Source organism: Melanerpes formicivorus, unplaced genomic scaffold (genome assembly GCF_026170545.1).
Source record: "Melanerpes formicivorus ecotype bairdi unplaced genomic scaffold, bMelFor1.0.p_v2 SCAF_399, whole genome shotgun sequence".
NCBI lineage: Eukaryota > Metazoa > Chordata > Aves > Piciformes > Picidae > Melanerpes > Melanerpes formicivorus.
Genome location: NW_027142751.1, coordinates 152131 through 167470, shown reverse-complemented (window position 1 = coordinate 167470; position 15340 = coordinate 152131). Strand labels below are relative to the sequence as shown.

Genomic DNA, 15340 nt, shown 5'->3' with positions numbered 1-15340 from the left:
CCCGGAAACGGACGCCGCGTACCAGCGAGGCGCGGCAGAGGCGGGGAAAGAGCCGTTGGGAGCCCGCCTCGTGCCCCGCCCGGCCTCGCCTCGCGCGGGCCAGCGAGCAGGGAGGGGAGCGGCGCCGCAGAGCGCGGCCGCGCGGGGCAGCAGCGCCCCCGCCGGCCGGGAGGAGGAACTGCGCGGAGAGAGCGGGGGCCGGGCGGGCTAAAGGGACTGGAGAGGAGCAATAAGCAGGGCGAGGTGGGCAGGAAGGGGGTAATGAGTGGCTAGGGGCAATTGGGGAGCAACTGGGGGGCCAGAAGGGGATAACGGGAGCCTGGGGAGGGCTGTCAGGAGCAATGCAAAGCAACAAGGGGCAGGAGGGGCAAGAGAGGGGCAGGCTGGGGGGCAAAGGGGCAGCTCGCCCCGAAAAACAAGGGACTTGTCCCCTCCTAGCCCCCCCGATGGCACGAAGGAGACACTGACACAGCGGTAGGGGGGGGCTCACAGCTTTATTGGGGGGCAGCAGGGGCACCCCAGCACCCAGCAGCTCCCACCAACACCCAGGGTGAAGGGGCAGGGCAGGGCAGGGCAGGGCAGGGCAGGGCAGGGCGGGGTGGGCACAGGAACACAGGAGGACACAGGTGGTCATGGGTGGTCCTGCTTGGTCACACAGGGTCATAGATGGACACAGGAGATTCCAGGTGGTAACACAGATGGCCATGGGTGGTCCTGCTTGGTCAGACACGGTCATGGGTGGACTCAGGAGCTCCACAGATGGCCATAGGTGGCTCTGGGTGGTCCTGGGTGGTCCTAGTTGGTCACAGGTCGTCATCAGTGGACCCAGAGGGAGGTCCCAGGCAGACACAGGAGGTCACGAGCGGCCCTGCTCGGTCACAGAGGGTCGTGGACGGACACAGGAGGAAATGGATGGCTCCAAGTGGTCCCACAGCAGCCAGGAGGGCAGGGGGGACTGAGGATGGCTGGGGGCACCTGGGTGGGCACAGGTGGCCGTGGCAGAAGCTGGGTGCTGGTGGTGCTGGGGGCCTCAGTCAGAGTCGCTGCTGGAGGAGGAGGAGGACGAAGAGCGCTGCAGGGGGACAGGGACAGCCATGAGCACCTGGCAGGGGGTCAGGGGTAAGCCCCCCACGTCCCCCCACCCCGTGTCCCCCCACCCCATGTTCCACTCACCTTGTGTTTCTTGTGAGCCTTCTTCATCTTCTTCTTCATCTTCTTCATTTCCTTCTTGTCCAGCCCGGGGGGGCACACGGGGGGCACCCCAGGGTAGGGGGGCTGCAGGGGCGGACATGGGGGGCCCGGGGAGGGGCCTGAGGGGGGCAGGGGGGGCCCAGAGGGATACGGGGGGGGGGGCAGAGGGGTACAAGGGTTGCCCAGGGGGGTTTGGGGGTACCCCGGGAGCAGGGTACATGGGCCGGGAGGGGTATGGGGGGTGTGGGGGAGGGGGCCGGGGGGGGGTAGGCAGGGTTTGGGGGGTACACAGGGTTGGGGGGTGGTGGCTGTCCTGGGCGGGGGAGTAGAAAGAGAAAGTTTAGGAGGAAGGTTCCTGATCCTCTCACTCCCCTGGAGGGAAGAGGAGAAGGGATCAAGGCAGCCCCTCCATCATTTCGGGGCTGTCACCCCCACCCTTACCTGTGCCAGGGCCCCACATGGCAGGCGACAGCTCCCGGACCTGGGGGGGGGGGACACGGGGTGAGGGGGGAGCCCCCAACGCCCTGCAAGGGGCTTGAGGGGAGCCCCCATAACCGTGGAGACCCTCTCGGGGGGGTCCGAGGGGTGCAGAGGAGGATTTAGGGGGATACAGAAAGGGTTCAGAGGGCACTGAGAGGGGCTGGGGGATTTTGGGGGTGCAAGGGGAGTGCAGGAAGGACTTCGGCTGCCGGAAGGTGCAAAGGTCATGCGGGGAAGGATTTAAGCGTGTACAGGGACTCAGGGGGGAAGTAGGGGTGCAGGAGGGATTTAGGGGTGCAGGGGGGTTCGGGGGGGGGCAGGGGTCGCTGGGATCTGGGGGCGCACGGAGGATTTAGGACCCCCCAAGCACTTACGCTCCCACCTGCGACTTCAGCTCCTTCCGCGACTCCACCCGGGGAGACGGAGGCGTGGTCAGACCGTCAGGCTCCACCCCGTGGGCGTCGCCTAGTCGCCTGACTACGCCCTATAGACGGAGACCGCGCTTCTGGCTCCTCCCCATGGGCGGGGCCGAAGTGAAGGGAGGCTCCTGGGTCCGGCCGCCCGCCTCTCCCGCCCTCTGCCTCAGTTTCCCTCCTCCCCTCCGCGCCCAGCTCTCGTGGGGACCCCCGGAGGGGGGCTGCAGCTGTCGGGGGGAGGGGTGTTGGGCGGTGTAGGCAGCGAACATCCTGGAAGAGACCCCCTAGGAGGGAGGGGAGGAACCCCCGCCTTGCTCTTCCCGCGCCCGCCAAGGGAAGCCCCGCCCCGAGGGGGGGCACGCGGCCCGAGTGGGGCCATTCTTAAAAGGGCGATGCCGCCGCTGCTGCTCCCCCCCGCCCCGGGGGGGGGGTGTCCCTCAGCACCGGGGCGGCACCGGCGTTAAACCCGACGGCAGGGGGCTGCGGGGTCACCGCTGCCGCCGGTGCAGGCCCGGGGCGGGATGGGGGGGGGACGGGGAGGGCCCCACCGGAGCTGCCCGAGGGGGAGTCGCCGGTTGAAGGGCGCGGGCGGGGCCTCCCGCCGCGGGAACTGGGGCGGTTGTGTAACGGCGCCCCCGCCGCTGCCGGCAGCCCGGGGCGAGGGCGGCGGAGTGCGGCCGGTGAGCGGGGAGGGGAGCCGGGAAGTGGGGACCGGGCCTGGCGGGGTGCGCCGGGAGCGGGGAGGGATCGGAGCCGTTCGGTACCGAGGGGGGATCGGGCCAGGTGGGTGCTGCGGTACCGGGGAGGGGAATCCGACCTCGTGGGTGCTCCGGTGGAGCGGGGAATCGGGGCCGAGGGGTGTTCCGGGACGGGGCCCGGGCCGTTCTCTGGTACCGGAGGGAATCGAGGCCGGTGGGTGCTGCGGTACCGGGGGAAGTTCGGGCGCGGCGGGCGTTCCCATACCGGGGCAATCGGGCACGGTTGGTATTCGGGGACCGGGGGGGACGGGGGTTGGGTGGGTGCCCCTATATGGAAGGGGACTGGGACTAGCGGATGCTCCGGTACTGGGGGAGATACCGGGACCGGGAAATGGCGGAAGGACCGTCCCGGGGGAAGGGGAATCCCTGCTGCCCAACCCGGTAACCAGGGCACCGAGGCCGGCCGGTTCCCCGGGGAAGGGTGTGGGAGATGCCTGGAGTTGTCCGCTGCCCCGGTACCGGCGCGGGGGGGGAGGACCCCGGAAGGTGTGGTGAGGTGCCCCGGGGTGGTGGCACTGACGGATGTCCCCCAGCGGGCACGCAGCTGGCAGCGCCCGGCGGCGCTGCATGGACTGGTACATGATGAACTGCGAGCTGCTGGCCACCTGCAGTGCCCTGGGCTACCTGGAAGGGGACATCTACCACCGGGAGCCCGACTGCCTGGGTAGGTGGGCTCGGTGTTGGGGAAGGGACCCCTCCAGAGGGACCTGGGGAGGCTGCAGAGCTGGGCCCAGAACAGCCTCATGAGGGTCTACAAGGGCAAGATCCTGCAGCTGGGGCAGGGCAATCCCAAGCACCAAGGCTTGGCAGGGACTGGCTGAGAGCAGCCCTCAAGAAAAGGCCTCGAAGGTGGTTCTGGAGGAGAAGCTCAGCAGGAGCCAGCAGGGAGCACTTGCAGCCCAGAGAGCCAAGCAGAGCCTGGGCTGCAGCAGCAGAAGTGTGGCCAGCAGGGCCAGGGAGGGGAATCTGCCCCTCTGCTCCACTCTGCTGAGCCCACAGCTGCAGCTCTGGAGCCTCTGTGCCAGGAAGGCTCTGGAGGGGCTGGAAGGTGTCCAGAGCAGGAGCAGAGGGCTGGAGCTGAGCACAGCCTGAGAGAGTTGGGGTTGTGCAGGCTGGAGAGGAGAAGGCTCCCAGGAGACCTTCTGGTGGCCTCCCAGGGGCTGCAGGGGGCTGCAGGAAAGCTGGGGAGGGACTTTGGAGGCTGTGAGGGAGGGATAGGACTGGGGGGGATGGAGCAAAACTGGAAGTGGGGAGACTCAGCTTGGCTGTGAGGAAGAAGTTGTTCCCCAGGAGGGTGGTGAGAGCCTGGCACAGGCTGCCCAGGGAGGGGGTGGAAGCCTCATCCCTGGAGGTGCTGAGGGCCAGGCTGGAGGTGGCTGTGAGCAACCTGCTGTGGTGTGAGGGCTCCCTGCCCATAGCAGGGGGTTGGGGCTGGCTGAGCCTCGAGGTCCCTTCCAACCCTGCCAATTCTGTGATTCTATGACCTCTTGGGGGGGGTCTTCATGGCACTGGCACCCCCTCCCCAGAAAGCGTCAAGGACCTGATCCGGTACCTGCGGCATGAGGACGAGACCAGGGACGTCCGGCAGCAGCTGGGGGCGGCCCAGATCCTGCAGAACGACCTCCTGCCCCTCCTGGTCCAGTACCCCCAGGACAAAGTGCTCTTTGATGCTGTGGTCAGGTACTGAGGGGGGGATGGGGGGGTCACCCCCGTGGAGCAGTGGGTCCCCAGTACCAACCCCTGCTCCTCTGCAGGCTGATGGTGAACCTGACCCAGCCAGCCCTGCTCTGCTTCGGCAAAGTGCCCCAAGATGCCACCGCCAGGCACCACTTCCTCCAGGTCCTCTCCTACCTCCAGGCTTACAAAGAGGTGAGGCTGCCCACAGCGGGGGCCCCTGGGTGGGTGAGTGGGGGTGTCCCAAAGCCTCCCCTCCAAGCCCAGAGCTCACCCAAGGGCTTGCTGCAGGCTTTTGCCAGTGAGAAAGTTTTCGGGGTGCTCAGCGAGAAGCTCTACCACCTGCTGCAGCTGGTGAGTGCCAGGGCCCCGCGCAGCTCCTGCTGGGGGCTGTGGGGGGCTTGCCCCCACCCAAACGAGGGGGCTGGGGGGGTCCCTGTGGGTGCCAGGTCTGGGGAACCCCTCATGGCTCTGTCCCCCCAGGACTGGGAGCAGAGGCAGGAGGAGGACACTCTGCTGATCGAGAGGATCCTGCTGCTGGTGCGCAACGTGCTGCACGTCCCCCCGGACCCCGCTGAGGAGCAGGTAGCACTTTGGGACCTTCCCCTCCTTGATTTTGGGGGGGGGGGGGGGGGGGTGAGGTGGCTTCCAAACCCCTGTTTGCTGAGCCCCACGCACCCCCCCCAGGGCGTGGATGGCGATGCCAGCCTGCACGACCGGGTGCTGTGGGCGCTGCACATCAGCGGCTTGGACGACCTGCTGAAGTTCCTGGCCAGCTCCCCGGCGGAGCAGCAGTGGGCCCTGCACGTGCTGGAGATCACCTCCCTCATGTTCCGGGACCAGGTGAGGTGGGCCCGGGTGGGGATGGGGCGGGGGACGCTGGCAGGGAGCCCCCCCTAAGCGACGGTGCCGCCCGCAGAGCCCCGAGGAGCTGGCGGCGCTGGGGCAGGGGCAGGCGGAGCGCGGGGAGGCTGCCCGGGAGCTGGAAGCGCTGCGGCAGAGGGAGCTGGCAGAGAGGAGGGTCCGGGCGCTGCAGCGCCCCTCCAGGTGAGGAAGGGGCAAGGACGGGACCCCCACCCCCGCCAGGGCAGGGCCAGGACCCCCGTGGCAAGGATGAGAGCCCCGTGGTAGACCCAGGACCCCGAGGGCAAAAGGAAGGACCCCCGTGGTGAGGCGGAGTGCCCCGTGGCAGGGCCGGGACCCCCGTGGTGAGGCAAAGACACACCCACCCCCCCATAGTGATGCTGGCACACCCATGGCAGGGCTTGGACCCCTGTAGGGAGGCTGGGACCCCCATGGCAAGGGCCAGGACCCCTGTATCAAGGCTAAGACCTCCATAGCAATGGCCAGGACCTCTATATCAAAGGCTAAGACCCCCCTGGCAAGGGCAGGACCCTTGTATCAAGGCTAAGACCCCCATGGCAAGGGCCAGGACCCCTATATTGAAGCTAAGGCCCCCCTGGCAAGGCTGGCAGGACCAGGACCCCCCCATACCAAGGCTGTCTCCCCCTCCCCCCGTGCCAGGCACTCTCGCTTCGGCGGCTCCTACGTCCTGCAGGGGCTGAAGGCCATCGGGGACCGCGACGTCGTCTTCCACAAAGGGCTCCACAACGTGAGGGCAGGGGACAGGGACCCGGGGGGAGGAGGGGAGCTGGGGGGGGCGGGGTGGGTGTGACCCTGCCTGCGCCACTCCTTCCTGTGTCCTCCCTCCCCCTTGCAGCTGAAGAGCTACAGCCACGACCTGGGCAAGGAGCCGCGCAGGGTGCCGCGGCGGCGGCAGCCGGCCCCCGAGGGCGCGGCCCCGCGGCGCTCTGCGCACAGCGTGAGGCTCTTCCTGCACAGCTTCTGCCTGGACTTCCTGCAGGACTGCTACAACCCTCTGATGCTGCTGGTCAAGGTGAGAGGCTGCTGGGGGGCTCCCCCACCCCCTGTCCCCCTCCTCACGCCCACCCAGCCCCGCTCCTCCTCCTCCTCCTCAGCCTTGGGAGAGCAGCCACAGGAGGCCAGGGGGAGGCAGGGGGTGGGGGGTTAGGAAGGGTTCAGAGGGGGTTTCTTAGGAGGGGGTCAGAGGGGGTTTAAGAGATGCAGGGAGGGTTAGGAGGGGTTTAGGAGGGGGTTGTTAGGAGGGATTTAGGAGGGGTTCAGAGGGAGTTTAGGAGATGTAGGGGTTCAGAGGGGGTTTAGGAGGGATTCAGAAGGGGATTTGGGGATGAAGGGTTAGGAGAAGTTCAGAGTGGGGTTTAGGAGGGGTTCAGAGGGGGATTTGGGGATGAAGGGTTAGGAGGAGTTCAGAGTGGGGTTTAGGAGGGGTTCAGAGGGGGATTTGGGAATGGGGGATGGGGGTTAGGAGGGGTTCAAGCTGCGTGGTGGGAGCCTGGCTGAAGCCATCTCTGGCACCACCACCACCCCCTCAGGAGCAGCTGCTGAGGGAGAAGGCTCAGCAGCACGATGAGACCTACTACCTGTGGGCCACCTCCTTCTTCATGGCCTTCAACCGGCGCAGAGGCTTCCGCCCCGAGCTGGTGTCCGAGACCCTGGGGCTCAGAACCTTCCACTTCATCCAGCAGCACCTCACCAACTACTACGAGATGGCTCTGGTGGACAAGAAGGAGGCAGCCACCTGGGCTCGGAGGTGGGGGCTCAGGACACCCCCACGGGGGCTTGGCACACCTCTCTGGGGGCTTGCAGGACCCCTCCACGGGTGCTTGGGGCACCCCTGTGAGTGGTTTAGAGCCTGCCAAGGCTCCTGGCCTCCCCCTGCACTGCTGCTGTCCCCCTGCAGGATGCATTTGGCGTTGAAGGCTTACCAGGAGCTGCTGAGGACGGTGCAGGAGATGGACAGGTCCCCGGAGCAGGCAGTGAGGGACAGCAGCCAGGTCATCAAGAGTGAGTCCTGGGGGGGGTGGGGAGGGCAGTCCAAGCCTCAATCTGCAAGAAAGGAGGCTGAGGGAGAGGCCTTCTGGCCTCCACCTGTGGTAGGACAGGAGGCAAGGAGGGGCTCAGCGCTGGGGAGGGCACAGCTGGGGAACTGGGGTGGGGGTCTTGGGGGGCCCCTCAATGCCAGAAGGATATTGAGGGGCTGGGGAAGGTCCAGAGAAGGGCACAGAAGGAGAAGGCTCTGGAGAAGGTGTGAGGAGCAGCTGAAGGCAAATCAGAGCCTGGGCTGCATCCAAAGATGCACTGAGAGCAGAGCCAGAGAGGAGATTCTGCCACAAGAGCTCACTGGGAGCCCTGCACCCAGGTCTGGAGCCCTGCACCCAGGTCTGGAGCCTTGCACCCAGGTCTGGAGCTCTGCACCCAGGTCTGGAGCTCTGCACCCAGGTCTGGAGCCCTGCATCCCAGGTCTGGAGCTCTGCATCCCAGGTCTGGAGCCCTGCACCCAGGTCTGGACCTGATGGAGCAGGGCCAGAGCAGGGCCAGGAAAATGCTCCAGCTCTGCCACCAGGACAGGCTGAGGGAGCTGGGGGTGCTCAGCCTGGAGAAGAGGAGGCTCTGGGGAGACCTTAGAGCAACCTTCCAGTAGCTGAAGGAGGCTCCAGGGAGGCTGGGGAGAGACTGCTGGGGAGAGGCCCAGGGGCAATGGCTTCAGACTAGAGCAGGGCAGGTGGGGATTGGATGTCAGGAAGGAGTTCTGCACTCTGAGGCTGCTGGAACACTGCAGCAGCTTGCCCAGGGAGGTGCTGGAAGCCCCAGCCCTGGAGATAAGGCTCCAGGAGGCCCTGGGCAACCTGATGCAGCTGAGGGGAGACCTCCTGGCCGGCTGCAGCTCCCTGAGAGGAGGCTGGAGCCAGGTGGGGGTTGGGCTCTTGTGCCACGGAGCAAGGACCAGGCTGAGGTGGAACAGCCTCAGGTCGCCCCAGGGGAGGTTTAGGTTGGCCATGAGGAGAAACCTCTGGCCTGGAAGGGTTCTCCAAGCCTGGCCCAAGCTGCCCAGGGAGGAGGCTGGGGAAGAGTCCTCATCCCTGGGGGCATCTCGGAGCCTCCCAGCAAGCTGTGGCCTCGGCAGAGTCGGGGAAGGGTTGGATGCCCTCAGAGGTCTTTTCCCCCAGCCCTGGAGCCCTCTTTCCTTCCTCAGGCAACATCTTCTACCTGATGGAGTTCCGGGAGCTCTTCCTCACCCTCTTCAGGAAGTTCGACGAAGCCAGGCAGCCGCGGAGCTTCCTGCGGGACCTGGTGGAGACCTCCCACCTCTTCCTGCGGCTGCTGGAGCGCTTCTGCCGCGGCCGTGCCAGCCTCGTGGTGCAGGTGCCGGCCCCGGGCCTCGCCCCCCGCCCCCAGCCCCCGCCCCGGGCCCTGCTGGGGGGAGGGAAGCGCACGGACCCTGCCTGCCTGCCTCCTGCGGACCCTCCCTGCCTGCCTGCCTCCTGCAGACCTTCCCTCCCTGCCTGCCTCCTCCAGACCTTCCCTCCCTGCCTGCCTCCTGCGGACCTTCCCTCCCTGCCTGCCTCCTGCAGACCTTCCCTCCCTGCCTGCCTCCTGCAGACCTTCCCTCCCTCCCTCCCTGCCTCCTCCAGACCTTCCCTCCCTCCCTGCCTCCTCCAGACCTTCCCTCCCTGCCTGCCTGCCTCCTGCAGACCTTCCCTCCCTGCCTACCTGCCTCCTCCGGACCCTCCCTCCCTGCCCCTCTCCTCTGGACCCTCCCTCCCTGCCCCTCTCCTCCTGCCCCTCCCTGCCCCCTCCTCCTGACTCCCCCGAGACTCTTCCTGATGCCCCCCCCCTCCCCTAACATCCTCTGATCCTTTGATCTTTGCCTCCCAGAGCAAGAGAATGAGGAGGAAGAAGAGGAAGCAGCAGCAGCAGGCAGCCCTCACCCCGCAGCCCCTCAGCACAGCAGAGCTGGAGGAGCTGTGGGCAGGGTTGGCACCGCAGCTCCAGGCTTGCCTGCAGGTATGGGGGGTGGGGGGGGGGTCAGGCTGCAGAGTGTGGGTTACAGCCCTCTGGGGCGCTCTGGTGAGGATGTGGGGTGACAGTGGCCTGCCCTAGGGCGAGGTGCCCCTGCCTGAGGGCCTGGTGCCCTTCGACGCCGCCTCGGAGACGCCGGTGGAGGAGCAGCGCTCGGAGGCTCTGCTGCAGATCCAGGGCTGCCTGCGGGGGGGCCGAGCCCCCCAGGCCCTGCAGCTGCTCCGCTCCGCCAGGTGCCGGCACCGCACTCCCCAGCCTCCCCACCCCCTGGCAGGGGGGCACAGGGACGTGGTGCCAGCCTGTGCCCCTCTCCCCCAGGGAGGTGTGGCCCGAGGGGGAGGTGTTTGGAGCTGCTGACGCGGGGCCGGCCGAGGAGGCTCAGCTGCTGCGGGAGATCCTCCTCGCCCCCCTGCCCTGTGAGTCTCCCACTGCTGCCCCCGAGAGAGCTCTGGGATGGGAGGGGAGGGCTTAGGGTCATAGAATCAATAAGGTTGGAAAAGACCTCAGAGGTCATCAAGTCCAAGCTGTCACCCAACACCTCATGACTAACTGAGCCATGGCTCCCAGTGCCACATCCAATCCCCTCCTGAGCCCCTCCAGGGATGGGGACTCCACCACCTCCCTGGGCAGCACATCCCAAGGGCCAATCTCTCTTGCTGGGAAGAACTTTCTCCTCACCTCCAGCCTAAACCTCCCCTGGCACAGCTTGAGACTGTGTCCTCTTGTTCTGGTGCTGCCTGGGAGAAGAGCCCAACCCCCACCTGGCTGCAGCCTCCCTTCAGGGAGTTGCAGAGAGCAAGAAGGTCTCCCCTGAGCCTCCTCTTCTCCAGGCTAAACAACCCCAGCTCCCTCAGCCTCTCCTCACAGGGCTTGTGCCCAGACCCCTCCCCAGCCTTGCTGCCCTCCTCTGGACACATTCAAGTGTCTCAATATCCTTCTTAAATCCTCACCATCCTCCCCCTGCAGGCAACACACCCCCAGAAACCGAGGAGCAGGAGGAAGAGGAGGAGGAGGAGGAGGAGGAAGAGGAGCAGAACACAGTGCAGGTGGCGGAGAAGGAGTTCAACTTCCTGGACTACCTGAAGAGGTGAGCAAAGGCTCGGTGGGGAGGGGTCCTGGGCGGGGGGGGTGGTTCTGGGCAGCCAGCCTCACCAGCGCCCCCTGGGTAGGTTTGCCTGCGCCCCTGTGGTGCGGGCCCTGGTGGTGCTGCTGCGAGGGTACCCCAGGAACAGCCCCAGGACCAACCACTGCGCCGCGCGCCTGCTGCACCGCCTGGCGCGGGACCTGCGCATGGAGCCCCTGCTCTTCCAGCTCTCCCTCTTCAACCTCTTCCACCGGCTCCTCAACGACCCTGCAGCTGCTGCACACCAGGTCAGGCCACCCCTCCCCCCTGCCCAGGCCTCGGCTGACACCCCCCCACCTCGGCACCCCCTCCCTGCATGAAGGGATCCAGCCCTGCTGTCCCCCCCGTTCCCATTCCCCCCCATCCCCTCCAGTCCCCCATTCCCTCCAGTCCCCCATCCCCTCCTGTCCCCCATCCCTTCCTGTCTGCCATTCCCCCCACCCCTCCATTCCCCATTCCCCCCCATTCCCCGTGTTCCCTATCTTCCTGTCCCCCATTCCCCCTCTTCCCTATCTTCCTGACCCCATTCTCCCCTGCCCTCCATCCCCTCCGTTGCCCATTCCCCACCATCCCCTCCTGTCTCCCATTCCCCCTGTTCCCTGTCTTCCTGCCCCCATCCCCTCCACCCCCCATCCCCTCTGTCCCTTCCATTCCCCATCCCCCCCGTGCCCCATTCTCCACTGTCTCCCCTTCCCCACTGATTTCCCCCCTCCCCAGCCCCACTCTGCCTCCCTCTGCCCCCAGGAGTTGGTGACCTTGGCCAAGTTCATCCTGGGCAAGTTCTTCTCGCTGGCAGCCACCAACAAGAAGGCCTTCGTGGAGCTGCTCTTCTGGAAGAGCTCAGCCACCGTCCGCGAGATGACTGAGGGCTACGGCTCCCTGCAGGAGGGAGAAGGGTCAGTGGGGCTGGGGAGGGGGCTTGGGAGGAGGCTGCCTTGCCCTCCCTTCTCCCCCCCCCCCCCTTTTCTCACCTCCCTTCACCTCCACCCCTTGCCCAGGGCCAGGAAGAGCAGAGTCCCTCCCTGGACCCCCCAAGAGGAGCAGGAGCTGCAGGAGCTGTACTGGAAATACAAAGAGGTGGAAGGTATTGGGGTGTCCTGGAGGTGGGGGGGAGCAGTGAGATAGACACACACCTCCTCCCCCCCCCCCCCCCCCGTGGTTTGGGGAGGGGGTGTCCATCCCTTTGCCCTCCCCTAGGCGAGGACATCATCGCTGCCATCCTCGCCCACCTCTCGGTGCCCGGCCGGACGCGCAGGCAGGTGGTGAAGCAGCTGGTGAGGCTGGGGCTGGCCAGCAGCACCAAGGATTTCCCAAGGGTCAGGTAAGTTAGGGGGCACCACCCCACCCCCACCCCATGGTGGGGTGAGGGCCCCCCCAAAGACAGAGGCTGTGTTTCCCCCCACCCCCAGGAAGGGCACCGGCATCGTGCTGTGGACGCAGGAGCAGGAGCTGGAGCTGACTCGGCTCTTCCAGGAGTTCCAGGGCTCAGAGGGTGAGTGGAGCTGGGGTGGGCACCCCCCTCAGAGCCTCCCCCCCCCCAGATCCCACCCTGACCCCTTCTCACCCCACAGACGTCCTGGGGAACATCCTGAAGCACCTCACGGCCCGGCGGTCCCGGGCTCGGGTGGTGGAGAAGCTGCTGGGGCTGGGGCTGGTGGCAGAGCGCAGGGAGCTCTACAAGAAGCGGCGGAGGAAGGAGAGACCCTCGATGGTATGGGAGGGGGGAAAGGCTTTTGGGGGCCCCCCCCCCGGGCTGTGCCCAGCTGGTGCTGCCCCCAGCACAGGCATCCAAATGCTGCTGGTCCCCGCAGGGCGCAGCAGCTGCCCCGGTGGTGCCCACTCAGGACAGCGAGGAGGATGATGGAGACAGCGAGGAGGAAGAGGAGGAGGAGGAGGAGGAGGAGGAAGAGACAGAGGAAGGGGCAAAGAAGGAGGACCACTGGGCACCTAAGGAAGGGGCTGGGCAGGGCTTGGCACGTCGGCTGCAGCAGAAAGGTAGGGGAGGGGGTTCTGAGCTGCCCCTCCCCCGAGCGGGGCTTGGCTCCGGGGTCGGATCCTGTGTCAGCCTCTGCTTGTCCCCAGGCCTGGCCGGGCCCCTGCGGTGGGTGGAGAACTGCCTGAAGAGGGCAGCTGGGGACAGAGAGGAGGATGGTGAGCGGGCAAGGGGCTGGGGTGGGCACCGGGGGGGGGCAGCAGGGCTGGGCTTGACAGTGCTGCCCGCCCAGGGGTGTGCCACCCGGTGCCACTGGTGCCACTCACGGAGGAGAATGAGGAGGCCATGGAGGACCCCGGGTTCCGCAGGCTGCTGAGGCAGCTGGGGCTGCGGCCCCCTGCCAGCGAGCAGGTGAGGGCCCTGCTGCTCCCCCCAGCCCTGCTCCCCCCAGCCCTGCCCTGCTCCCCCCAGCCCTGCTCCCCCCTGCCCTGCTCCCCCCTGCCCTGCTCCCCCCAGCCCTGCTCCCCCAGCCCTGCTCCCCCCAGCCCTGCCCTGCTTCCCCCAGCCCTGCTTCCCCTGCCCTGCTTCCCCAGCCCTGCTCCCCCCAGCCCTGCTCCCCCCCCAGCTCTGCTCCCCCCCCCAGCTCTGCTCCCCCCTGCCCTGCTCCCCCCTGCCCTGCTCCCCCCTGCCCTGCTCCCCCCCCAGCCCTGCTCCCCCCTGCCCTGCTCCCCCCTGCCCTGCCAGCGAGCAGGTGAGGGCCCTGCTCCCCCAGCCCTGCTCCCCCCCCAGCTCTGCTCCCCCCTGCCCTGCTCCCCCCTGCCCTGCTTCCCCTGCCCTGCTCCCCCCCCAGCCCTGCTCCCCCCAGCCCTGCTCCCCCCTGCCCTGCTCCCCCAGCCCTGCTCCCCCCAGCCCTGCTCCCCCCTGCCCTGCTCCCCCAGCCCTGCTCCCCCAGCCCTGCTCCCCCCAGCCCTGCTTCCCCCCTGCCCTGCTCCCCCCTGCCCTGCTCCCCCCAGCCCTGCTCCCCCCAGCCCTGCTCCCCCCTGCCCTGCTCCCCCCCCCTGCCCTGCTCCCCCCCCAGCTCTGCTACCCCCCCAGCTCTGCTCCCCCCCCCTGCCCTGCTCCCCCCAGCTCTGCTCCCCCCCCCAGCTCTGCTCCCCCCCCAGCCCTGCTCCCCCCTGCCCTGCTCCCCCCTGCCCTGCTCCCCCCCCAGCTCTGCTCCCCCCAGCCCTGCTCCCCCTGCCCTGCTTCCCCCCCCCAGCCCTGCTCCCCCCTGCCCTGCTCCCTGCTGCAGCTCTCCTTCATCTCTCCCCCCCCCAGGAATCCTTCTGGCGCATCCCTGCTGCCCTCGGCCCGCAGCAGCTCCGGCGCTTGGCTGCCTCCATCGCCCAGTGCGGCCACGACCCCCCGGGGTCCCCCCAGGGGCTGCTGGAGCCACCCCAGAGTCCCCAGGACCCTGCTTCAGGTGAGGAGCTGGGATGGGGTTCCACCAGCTGTGGGGCTGGCCCTGAACCCCTCTTCCTGTGCCCCCAACCCCTCTTCCTGTGCCCTCAACCCCCTCTCTCGTGCCCAGCAGCAGCACTGCAGCCACCAGCAGGGCTGGGATCAGACTCTGAGAGGTGAGGAAGGGCTCCCACACCCTGGGCCCACTTCTGGGGGCTCTCCCCAATTCTGGGAGTGGTCCTTTTCCTCAGCTGGGGAGGGCACCCAGCCCCCTGGCTTCTCCCCATGCCAACCCTTGTGCCCACAGCTGCAGTGAGGAGCCTGTCCCTGCCCCCAGCCCGGTGCAGGGGGGCACCAAGAGGCGCCGGGAGCTCGACAGTGAGGATGAGGCTGAAGCAAGCCCAGGTGGGTTCAGCCCCTTCCACTCTCTCCTGGGGGGCTCAGGGGGAGCTCTTCCTCCCTGCTGTCACCAGGAGCTGAGCCCAGCCTGCTGCTGGATCCCATTTCCAGCCCCTTCGCCACAGCCCTGGGGCTGAGGAGATGCTGGGGATGGGGGCAGCAGTGCACCCCCACTCCCTGCACCCCCAATTCAGAGGGGCTCAGCTCATCCTCTGCTCCCTCCAGCCCCAGATCCAAGCCCTGCAGCCCCCCACGAGGAGGAGGAGGAAGAGGAGGACCTGCAGCCCCTGGGCAGGCGGAAGCGTCTCCGTCGCTTGGAGGAGGAGGATGAGGAGGAGGAAGATTGAGAGGCTGCCCCTGCCCTGAGGCTTGTTGGGGCTCCCCCTGCCCATGGCTGAGGAAGTTTGCTGGGGGTTGGGGCTTGCTGCAGGTGCTGGAGTTGGTTTGAAGGGGCTGCAAATGCTGGCAGGGCCTCTGCCCACTGCCCCTTCCCTGCTGGGTTGCCTGCAGCCTCCATCTCCCTCTTTTTATTCCCCCCCAATCCCTCTTTTTATTCCCCCCCAATCCCTCTTTTTATCCCCCCCAATCCCTCTTTTTATTCCCCCCCAATCCCCCTTTTTTTCCCCCACACTCCCTCATTTTTCCCTAAACTCCTTATTTTTTCTCCAACTTCCCTGTGTTTTTTTTTCCCCCCCAAAATCCCTGGGTTTTCCCCAAAAAGATCCCTGTTTCCCCCCCGCCCCCAGTTCCCTGTTTCCCCCTTCCCTGGAACTCCTCCTGCTTTTTGGTCACTCCTTTGAACTCGGGCAGGAGCCCAAATAAATAACTCAACCCCCCGCAGCTCTCAGCCTCGCTCAATTCGTGGCTCCGGGGGTGTCACATCCCCGAGGCGCGGGGGGTTGGGAGGTCAAGCCGCCCTGGCCCCAGGGCCTGCCCTGAGCCCTGGCCCCGCAGGAGGGGACAGGGAGGTGGCCAAGGCCCTGCGTGTCGCAACCCCTCCTGCTCGCCCATAAAGGGACCGCGG

At 67.4% G+C, this 15340-nt stretch overlaps 1 protein-coding gene and 1 long non-coding RNA gene across 5 annotated transcripts; one reads left to right on the top strand and one right to left on the bottom strand.

Moving 5' to 3' along the window:
• Positions 1-475: 475 nt before the first annotated feature.
• Positions 476-8708, bottom strand: LOC137459699 (uncharacterized). Its single transcript, XR_010992460.1, has 8 exons — positions 8609-8708; positions 7327-7447; positions 6982-7113; positions 4398-4528; positions 2054-2357; positions 1633-1672; positions 1174-1504; positions 476-1072 (listed from the first exon to the last, which is right to left on the bottom strand). It is a non-coding gene; the product is annotated as an uncharacterized lncRNA (long non-coding RNA).
• Positions 2654-15152, top strand: TIMELESS (timeless circadian regulator). 4 transcript variants are annotated; one of them, XM_068170462.1, is made up of 30 exons: positions 2654-2767; positions 3390-3509; positions 4372-4525; positions 4600-4714; positions 4811-4873; positions 5003-5104; positions 5207-5362; positions 5439-5566; positions 6044-6131; positions 6240-6416; positions 6934-7151; positions 7302-7405; positions 8595-8764; positions 9278-9406; positions 9503-9654; positions 9740-9837; positions 10388-10508; positions 10591-10792; positions 11289-11440; positions 11543-11628; positions 11742-11865; positions 11954-12036; positions 12116-12255; positions 12356-12539; positions 12627-12695; positions 12770-12888; positions 13795-13939; positions 14048-14093; positions 14225-14322; positions 14542-15152. In XM_068170462.1, exons 2-30 carry the CDS (start codon positions 3413-3415, stop codon positions 14661-14663), a joined length of 3642 nt encoding a protein of 1213 aa, XP_068026563.1. In that variant the 5' UTR covers positions 2654-2767; positions 3390-3412; the 3' UTR covers positions 14664-15152. The 4 variants fall into 4 exon arrangements, with proteins under 4 accessions (XP_068026563.1, XP_068026562.1, XP_068026561.1 ...); XM_068170461.1 differs by having other exon boundaries at positions 3379-3509; XM_068170460.1 differs by lacking the exon at positions 2654-2767 and having other exon boundaries at positions 3123-3509; positions 14051-14093.
• The last annotated feature ends 188 nt before the right edge of the window (positions 15153-15340 follow it).